At 45.8% G+C, this 10,419-nt stretch overlaps 1 protein-coding gene and 1 long non-coding RNA gene across 2 annotated transcripts in view; one reads left to right on the top strand and one right to left on the bottom strand.

Moving 5' to 3' along the window:
• The window catches only part of LOC117096223, a 59,845-nt gene that overhangs the window by 33,249 nt on the left and 16,177 nt on the right, over positions 1-10,419 (top strand). The gene's annotated exons all lie outside the window — the stretch shown is intronic.
• On the bottom strand, positions 2,441-3,081 carry LOC117096222 (60S ribosomal protein L17). The gene has a single exon (XM_033233291.1). It carries the CDS (start codon positions 3,042-3,044, stop codon positions 2,490-2,492), a length of 555 nt encoding a protein of 184 aa, XP_033089182.1. The 5' UTR covers positions 3,045-3,081; the 3' UTR covers positions 2,441-2,489.

Below are 10,419 nucleotides of genomic sequence, written 5' to 3' on the forward strand. Positions count from 1 at the left end.
ATGAACAAAATAAAAAAAACTAAATGGAGATATATTCCACAGTACATGGATAGGAAGACTCAATATTGTCAAGATGTCCATTCTTCCCAACTTGATCTATAGATCAAAGCAATCCCAATCAAAATTCCAGAAGTTATTGTGTGGATATCAACAAATTGATTCCAAAGTTTATACAGAGAGGCAAAAGTCCCAGAATAGCCAACATAATATTGAAAGAGAAGAATAAAGTTAGAAGACTGAAACTACCTGACTTTGAGACTTATAAAGCTATAGGAATGAAGGCAGTGTGATATTTGTGAAAGGATAGACAAATAGATCAATGGAACAGAATGGAGAGGCCAGAAATAGATCCACATAAATATAGTGGAAGGAATAAATATAGTGGAAGGAAGCAAAGGCAATACAATGGAGTAAAGATAATTTTTTCAACAAATGGTGCTGGAACAACTGGACATCCACATGCAAAAAATTAATCTAGATGCATACCTTACACTCTTCACAAAAACGAACTCAAAATGAATCATAGACCTAAATGTAAAACACAAGATAAATATAAACTCCGAGAGGATAACAGAAGAAAACCTTGGATATGGTTATTACTTTTTCATTACAACACTCAAAGGCATGATCCATGAAATAAATAACTGACAATCTAGACTTCATTAAAATTAGAAATTTCTGTTCTGTGAAAGACCATGTCAGAAGAATGAGAAGATAAGCATGAGCATAGACTGGAGAAAATATTTGCAAAAGACACATCTGATAAAGGACTGTTATCCAAAATACACATAAGAACTCTTAAAACTCAACAATAGGCCAGGCATAGTGGCTCACACCTGTAATCCCAGCACTCTGGAAGGCCAAGGTGGGGGGATCATGAGGTCAAGAGATTGAGACCATCCTGGCTAACATGGTGAAACCCCATCTCTATTAAAAATACAAAAATTAGCACAGGTGGTGCACGCCTGTAGTCCCAGCTACTTAGGAGGCTGAGGCAGGAGAATCACTTGAACCTGGGAGGCAGAGGTTGCAGTGAGCCAAGATCACGCCACTGCACTCCAGCCTGGTGACAGAGTGAGACTCTGTCTCTAAATAAATAAATAGATAAATAAATATACAGTAAAATAAAACAATGCATTCTAAAAATGGACCAAAGACCTTAACAGACACCTCACCAAAGATGATATACAGATGGCATATACGCATATGAAAAGATACTGCACATCATATGTCATCAGAGAAATGCAAATTTAAACAATGATTAGATACTACTATACTACACATCTGTCAGACTGGCCGAAATCCAGACAACAAATGCTGACAAGGAGGTGGAGCAACAGGAACTTTCATTCATTGCTGGTAGGAATGCACAATTGATGGTACAGCCACTTTGGAGAACAGTTTGGCATTTTCTTACAAAACTAAACATACTCTTACCATGTGATTCAGCAATCACAGTCCTTGGTATTTTCACAAACGAGTTGAAAACTTAAGCCCACACAACAACCTGCACACACAGGTTTACAGCAGCTTTATTCATAATTGCCAAAACTTGGAAGCAATCAAGATGTCCTTCAGTAGGTAAATAAATGAATATACTATGGTACATCCGAACAATGGAATATTATTCACTGCCAAAAGGAAATGAGCTATCAGGCCGGGCGTGGTGGCCCATGCCTATAATCCTAATACTTTGGGAAGCGGAGGTGGGAGGATCTCTTGAGCCCGCAGGAGTTTGAGACCAGCCTGGGCAACATAGTGAGACCTCATCTCTACAAAAAAAAAAAAAACACAAATACAAAAAGTAGCCAGGTGTGGTTATGTGCCTGTGGTTCCAGTTACTTAGGAGGTGGAGACGGGAGGATCAGTTGAGCCTGGGAGGTTAAGGCTGCAGTGAGCTTTGAAGGGAACCTTGAGATCGACAATTTTTTTTTTCTTTCTTTTTTCTTTTTTGACACAGAGTCTCGCTCTGCTGCCCAGGCTGGAGTCCAGTGGTGTGATCTTGGCTAACTGCAACCTCCACCTTCTGGGTTCCAAGCGATTTTCCTGCCTCAGCCTACTGAGTAGCTGGGATTACAGGTGCATGCTATCACGCCTGGCTAATTTTTTTTTTTTTTTTTTTTTGTATTTTTAGTAGAGACGGGGTTTCACCATCTTGGCCAGACTGGTCTCAACTCCTGATCTCAAGTAATACACCCTCCTCAGCCTCCCAAAGTGCTGGATTACAGGCCTGAGCTACTGTACCCACCCGAGATGGACATTTTTTTTTTTTTTTTTTTTTTTGAGACGGAGTCTCGCTCTGTCACCCGGGCTGGAGTGCTGTGGCCGGATCTCAGCTCACTGCAAGCTCCGCCTCCTGGGTTTACGCCATTCTCCTGGCTCAGCCTCCCGAGTAGCTGGGACTACAGGCGCCCGCCATCTCGCCCGGCTAGTTTTTGTATTTTTTTTTTTTTTTTTTCCTTTAAATTACATTTATTTTAATGCTGAATTTACTCCCGTGCCATAAGTTTTTGTTTCTTCAGTTTCTTCTGGGATATCTTTTTCTTCTGGGCAACCTCCTCTTCTGGTTTAGGAACAATCTGTTCCTTTTCAGTAAGGATCATCTCAATGTGGCAGGGAGAGCTCATGTATGGGTTAATCCGACCATGAGCTCTGTAGGTCCGTCGGCGCATTTTAGGTGCTTTGTTCACTTGGATATGCTCGATGACCAGAGAATCTACATCTAAACCCTTAAGTTCAGCATTACTCTCTGCATTTTTAAGCATGTGCAGCAAAAATTCAGCACTCTTTTTGGGCCATCGACCTTGTGTCCAGCCCCACTGCTTGGCCTGGGCACACCTGCCAACTCCACCATTGTAACGTCGGAATGGTACACACTGTTTCTGTAAAGTGACATCTTTCAGATACTTCGTGGCTTTTCGAATATGCATACCCTTGATGGCCTGGGCAGTTTCACGAGTGTTCTTAAAGTGAACACGAAGATTGGAACCTCTTGATTTGCATGATTTCGTGGGGTTCTCCGGGTCAAGTGAATAGCGAACCATTTTCCCAGATTACCTCAGGCCGCTTAGGGAAAGAGCTAGTTTTTGTATTTTTAGTAGAGACGGGGTTTCACCGTGTTAGCCAGGATGGTCTCGATCTCCTGACCTCGTGATCTGCCCGTCTCGGCCTCCCAAAGTGCTGGGATTACAGGCTTGAGCCACCGCGCCCGGCCGAGATGGACATTTTTAACTGAACATTTTTATGTGTAAACATTGTAAATGAATCTTAAATACCAGATGGAGACTGTTCTAATTCCTGAAAGCAGCTGAATCTTTAGCACCCATCATTAAGCTGCCCACTGGGAAAGAGGAACTTGACATAGTGTCACCGAGGATGGCTAGTGAAAATCACTAAAAATGCTTACATTTATGTAGGATGAGACACCTCAATAAACCTATTGCAACTGCATTTCCTTCTAGTCTTTTTTCCATGTGTCTTTTTATTTGATTGATTTATTGATTGATTGAGACGGGGTCTCACTCTCTTACCCAGGCTGGAGTGCAGTGGCACAATCTTAGCTCGCTGCAATCTCCACCTCCCAGGCTCCTGAGTAGCTGGGACTACAGGTGCACACCACCATGCCAGGCTAATTTTTGTATTTTTGTAGAGATGGGGTTTTGCCATGTTGCCTAGGCTGGTCTTGAACTCCTGGACTCAAGTGATCCACCCACCTTGGCCTCCCAAAGTGCTGGGATTACAGGTGTGAGCCACCGCGCCTGGCCTTCCATGCATTTTTTAAAACATTGTTCAGGTCTTACCACCTAAGCAATTTTGTTCTTTTAAAACCTGCTGTTTTCTCATAACCACTTTTTATTTATTTATTGAGGCAAGATCTCACTCTGTCGCCCAGGCTGTAGTGCAGTGGCATGATCACAGCTCACTGCAGCTTTAACCTCCTGGGCTCCAGCAATCCTCCCACCTCAGCCTTCTAAGTAGCTGGGACTACAAGTGCATGCCACCACACCTGGCTAATTTTTTGTTTATTTTTTGTAGAGATGAGGTCTCACTATGTTGCCCAGGCTGAGCCTCATTTCTTATCTATGAAGTGGAGATGACTCTACCTTTCATGGTCATAAGGATTAGAAGTATGTTCAATAAATGGTAGTTGTTAATATTATGAGAAGATAAAGATTGCTATCTAAAGAGCTGGCTGCAGTATTCCTCTTAGGAAATTGTCTTTTTTCAGGAAATACCCTGATAATCTGTTTGGACATGAAAAGAAAGGTGAATTCCTGTTCCTCCTTGTCCCGACTCCACATAGTTCATAATTAGAAAAAGAAAGATCTTGGCCGGGCGCGGTGGCTCAAGCCTGTAATCCCAGCACTTTGGGAGGCCGAGACGGGCGGATCACGAGGTCAGGAGATCGAGACCATCCTGGCTAACACAGTGAAACCCCGTCTCTACTAAAAATACAAAAAACTAGCCGGGCGAGGTGGCGGCGCCTGTAGTCCCAGCTACTTGGGAGGCTGAGGCAGGAGAATGGCGTGAATCCGGGAGGCGGAGCTTGCAGTGAGCTGAGATCTGGCCACTGCACTCCAGCCTGGGTGACAGAGCGAGACTCCATCTCAAAAAAAAAAAAAAAAAAAAAAGAAAAAGAAAAAGAAAGATCTTGACTGGGTGCAGTGGCCGACACCTGTAATCCCAGCACTTTGGGAGGCCAAGGTGGGCAGGTCACTTGAGCTCAGCAGTTTAAGACCAGCCTGGGCAACATGACGAAACCCTGTCTCTACAAAAATGAAAGAAATTGGAAATTAGCCAGGTGTAACAGTGCACACCCATGGTCATCCCAGCTATTTGGGGGGCTGAGGCGGGAGGATCACTTGAGCCCAGGACGTTGAGGCTGCAGTGACTTGCGATCACGCCACGCAATTCCAGCATGGGTAACAGAGTGAGATCCTGTCTCAAAAAAAAAAAAAAAAAGGAAAAAGAAAAAGTACTCTGCAAAATACAGTTCTCACTGTATTGTGTGTCTCTGGAGGGGATGGGGATAAGCCCAGGATGAAGGAATTGAAGGGGCCAAGTAAGTAGGGCAGGTGGCTGGGGAGACTGAGAATGACCAGCCACCTGAGGGCAGCTGAGGACACTGAGGAACAGCCTCACCAGGGAGATGTTCCCTGTGGCAGGTACATGAAGGGACTGGACTGTCAGTGTGTCTTATGTGCTGGCTATGATTTAGCCTCTGTTGTCCCCAAATCAGGGTGAACATCAGAGCACCTACTGAGTTTGAAAAAAAATGAAGGAAAAGTCCTAAGTTCTATGTCTGGGCTGATGCCAGTGGAGAGAGGGACCATTTAAAAAAAAAATCTTTTTAGAAACAGGGACTTGGTATGTTGCCCAGGCTGGACTGGGCTTAAGCTATCCTGCTGCCTCAGCCTCCTGAGTAGCTGGGACTACAGTCGTGTGCCACTGCACCCGGCTTGAGAAGGGACTCTTTTTTTTTTTTTTTTTTTTTTGAGACAGAGTCTCACTCTATCGCCCAGGATGGAGTGCAATAGCATGATCCCAGCTCACTGTAACCTCCACCTCCCAGGTTCAAGTGATTCCCCTGTCTCAGCCTCCCGAGTAGCTGGGATTACAGGCGTGTGCCACCACACCTGGCTAATTTTGTATTTTTAGTAGAGACAGGGTTTCACCATGTTTGGAGATGTTGGAGGAGATGCCTCCCACCCTTTATGGAATGGGGCCAAAGCCATTCTAACTTCAGTATTAATGAGAAGGATGATCCCATATAGCAGGAGGTGTGGAGGGCAGATGCTCAGGCTGACATTAAATAACAATCCGAGGAAATGTGAAAAGGGCAGGGAATGTGGCTTCCATAGGCATGGCCTATTTGGGGTTCTCAGGTGCCTCTTGTTTGTTTACACAGTTGAAAGCATTTTAAAATATTCTCAGGACCTGGAGTGGGGCGAACCCTGGGAAGGGGCCCCATGTAATGGGGATGTCCACCTCTCCTGCGTTTCAACCCAATGATCTGGCTTGGCCTTTCCTCCTGAGCTCTGGCCCTGGGCTTGCAAGAGGGTTGTGAGGTATGGGGCTGTGTTATTGGAAAAGGCAGCCTTGAGTGAGGGCAGGTAACATCATTTTATCCTGTGTTCATCCTGGTGTCCAGCCTCAGTATGCTTCCCACCAAACTGGCCTCCACGTTAGAACATGGTCTGTCTTGCCCCGGGGGCTCTTCACAGTCCGATGGCTGGCCAGCATTTTCCAGCAGCTTATACACAGTCTCAAAGGGCCCTTTGTCTCCCTCAGTGACATGAAGAGGTTTGTCACTTCAAATGTCAGCTGTTATTTGGACTTTAAGGGCAAGTTTACCCATGTCTGCCTGTGAGCACCCTGCCCCACTCCCTACATGTCCCAGTCCTAGTACACTCCAGGATCCTACTCTAATGCCACCTGGCCAGCATCTTAGACCGGGCCGGCATCTCATCTTTCTCCACAGCACCAGAGCATTTATTTTCCGTCACTTCCCATGTCTCATTCTCTCTTGGTGTTATGGACATTTATTTATGTGTATGTCCCATGTCCTGTGCTACTTTACTGTACGCTAAAGCTCCTTGAGGACAGGAATTAGGTCTCTCTTAGCACACAGTAGCCACTCAGAATATCTGTTGAATGATTTAGTGGCTGCCAAGTGCCAGGATCTATTCTAGGCAATAGGAATACAGATATGAATTATCTTTGCCTGATCCCCATTAACAAAGAAATCTGGTCTCATAAGAGGAGACAGATCCCTAAAAAGATGATGCAAAAGTGGAAATACATGCAGAACAGGGAGGTGGCACAGAGTATCACATCCATCATGATGGAGTCCTGGGCTCCCTGGTTAGACAGTTCCGAATTCAAGTCCTGGCTCTGCTGTTTCACAGCTATGTGACATTGGCAGTTGCTTCTCTGGGACTCCATGAGAACAAAATAGTACCTACTGCATAGGGTTGTTGATGTATGTAAGACCCCTGTCATGGTGCCTGGCACATGGTAGTGATGTAATACACATAGGCTGTCTTGTGGAGCGGGCAGGAAAAGCTTTGCAGGCAAGGGGCAATCTGAACTGAGCTTCTGAAAAAAAGTTCCTTAGATAGACAAGAGATAAGTATTTTAGAGGCAGAGGAAACTTCACGAATAAACAATAGTTTATCATCATCCAAAAAAAAGCTTTGAAAAATGAAACACAAGCCCCACAGCTCATGGAGTCTGTGCTCTTTAACATGGACTCCAAAACATGCAGCAGCTTCAGGGCACAGATTTTGACTTGGAAGGAGGGAGGGAGATGTTAATAATCTCGAAGTCCCTCTTCATTGCTGCCACAGGCTCTGACCTCTGCCTGGTATGGACTGGCCATGGGATAGGATGCCAGATTTTGGAGGGCATTAGACTCTTCCCTGAAGAAAAAATAAGTTATTTTGCTGGTGTGCCCATTCACAGCGATACAAAGAAGCTTTATTTCAGAGGCTCCTACCTCTGCACTGCTCTGTCCTTAAAGGAAACATGTTTTGTTAGGATGGATTAGTCTCTTAGATAAATATTTGGTATTTCCTTTCACAGCAGTTTAGCAAGAGATGCAGATTCAGACATTAATCATTCTGCCTTCCTCCTACCTTCCCCCAGTGAAAATCATTTCACACCATCTACCAGTCACCCTCCACTCTTGGAGAGATGCAGAGGAGGGTAGGCAGCCCTGGGAGAGAGACTGAGAGGTGGGGTTTGTAAGAAGTAGAATTCTGGAGACACTGCTGCCAGGTGCTCAGCGGCCAGGCACAATTATGTAAACTGGAGGGAATCCTGCCAGCCTGCCTCCTCCAACAGACAGGAGTGATACTTCTGGGTAAGTTTTAGGTACCTTTAGAGTGAGTGCTGACCATTGTCACTCAAGGTAGGAGAGGGCATGGCTGTGGAATTTCCTCCTTCAAGAGGCACTTGTGAGCCAGGCACCATGGCTCACGCCTATAATCCCAGCACTTTGGGAGGCCTAGGCAGGCAGACCACGTGAGGCCAGGAGTTGGAGACCAGCCTGACCAACATGGTGAAACCCCGTCTCTACAAAAAATACAAAAAAAAAAAAATGAGCCAGGCATGATGGCGTGTGCCTGTAATCCCAGCTACTTGGGAGGCTGAGGCAGGAGAATCCCTTGAACCCAGGAGGTGGAGGTGAGCCGAGATAGCACCACTGCAGCCTAGGTGACAGAGTAAGACTCTGTCGGAAAAAAAAAAAAAAACAACCAGAAACTATCACTGGGAGTTTAGGAGTCAAGTCTGAGGACAAGGCAGACCTGAGTTTGAATCCTGACTCTTCCACTTACTATGTGACCCAGGGGAGTTCCTCCATCTCTCTGAGCCTGTTTCCTCATCTGCAAGAGGGGGATGATAATAGGATAATGAAACCAACCTTATAGGTTGTGCAGAGGATTAGCTCATGATGATCGTCTCTTTTGGTCTTCACAAATATCTGATGAGGAAACAGGCTCAGAGATTTACGGATTTCCCCAAGGTTGGCAGAAAGCAGATGATGGAGCTGAAGAGCCAAAGCTCAGGTTCTTCTTTTTTTTTTTTTTTAAGAGTTAGGGTCTCACTCCATTACCCAGGCTCGAATGCAGTGGCGTGATCATAGTGATCATAGCTCACTGTGACCTTGAACACCTGGGCTCAAGCGATTCTCTTGCCTCAGCCTTCTGAGTAGCTAGGACTACAAGCGTACACTACCATGTCCAGCTGTTCTTCATTTTTTGTAGAGATGGGGTCTCACTAAGTGGCCCAGGCTGGTCTCACACCCCTGGCCTCAAGTGATCCTCCCGCCTTGGCCTCCCAAAGCTCAGGCTGCCAAGTGAGCAGTGCTTTGGAAGATGAAACAGGCTGCTTCCTCTGTTGTTCCCTTCCTGCCATGTGACAGATACTCCTTTCTAACACCTATGGTCCCTACCTGTCCATGGACATGCTCACAGGTCTCCAGGGAGCAAAACTAAAATGAGTTCAGGAACTCAGGCTGGCCAAGGCCAGGTTTTCTAACACTCGGTGGGTGTGACCAGATTCTGTGATGGTCACAAAGCTATGTGTCCACAGGGCCTCCACATTCTAGGGTCACCCTTTCCTTTGATACTCACATCTAATGGCCTAAGCCTCTATTCCACACAGTCCACAAAGCCCAGCAGCTTACCAAGGATTTTGTGTAAATGGCTTAGAACTGTTTCTTAAAAAATTCAGCTGAGTCTTTACCTTTACACCAGAACAATGTAATTCTAGGCAGGGTGCGGTGGCTCACACCTGTAATCCCAGCACTTTGGGAGGCCGAGGCAGGCAGATTACCTGAGGTCAGGAGTTCGAGACCAGCCTGGCCAATGTGGTGAAACCCCATCTCTACTAAAAATGCAAAAATTAGCCAGGCGTGGTGGTGTATGCCTTTAATCCCAGTTACTCCAGTTACTCAGGAGGCTGAGACAGGTGAATTGCTTGGACCTGGGAGGCAGAGGTTGCGGTGAGCCGAGATCACGCCACTGCACTCCAGCCTGGGTCACAAGAGCAAAACTCCGTCTCAAAAAAAAAAAAAAAAAAAAAGAACAAAGTAATTCTGATACCAATGTGAGTCTAAAAATTTTTGTGCTGTTTGTTCCCTTAGGTCTGTTTTTCTCTCCTTTACCATTGTCTTTCTTCTTGCTTGGAGGTTAAATGCTGTCTCTATCCTTTTAGGGGTTTTCCTCTTCCCTGAGATTTCTCAAGATGCCCAGGGTGCCTTAAGTCTGCCTGTCCCCTCTTGTTCCTCATTCTTATTCCCATTAATTCTCCATTGTGCTTACTTCTTGCCTCCTGTTTGTTGTTCTTTCCCTCTTTTCTTCATACATTCACCATTAACGGTGCACCAACCGTTTACTTCACATCAGGTAGATAACGTGGTGGGGAAGACAAGTTGCTGAGCTTCTTAGAGCCCCTTGGCCATGAGGAATCCCTGCCCACATCCCTCCTCAGGTGATAGCTGGGTAGGCCATGTCAGATCCCCTCTGTAAGTCTTCCCTCCCAGAGCCCCAACCCCATTTCATACCTCCCTGGTCCACCCTACTCACCCTCCTGCTGTCACTGTCCCCTCACCTTGCCCAGTTTTTCTCCTGGTATTTCTCATTGTCTGAACTCATATTTAAGTTGTCTGTCTCTCCTGTTAAGCCTCACAGTGGTGTCTTGTTCACCACCATACCCCAAGAGCATGAAACCAGGCCTGGCACACAAGCAGTGAAGACAAGCAATGGATATTTGTTGAACAAATGGGTGAATTCTGGCATTCTAAGTCTTCAGTGGGACCATCCACCTGTCAATTCCAGTGGAACTGGTACAATGAAGTAGAAAAGGGGTCTCCTGGGATCCCACTCCCACCCCAGGTGCTGCCCACCTCTGGGT

This window comes from Trachypithecus francoisi, unplaced genomic scaffold (genome assembly GCF_009764315.1).
Source record: "Trachypithecus francoisi isolate TF-2019V2 unplaced genomic scaffold, Tfra_2.0 Lachesis_group14, whole genome shotgun sequence".
NCBI classification, from domain to species: domain Eukaryota; kingdom Metazoa; phylum Chordata; class Mammalia; order Primates; family Cercopithecidae; genus Trachypithecus; species Trachypithecus francoisi.

Bases quoted from the DNA above. Each gene is read 5' to 3' on its own strand.
- LOC117096222 (XM_033233291.1), bottom strand. From the start codon at position 3,044: ATGGTTCGCTATTCACTTGACCCGGAGAACCCCACGAAATCATGCAAA.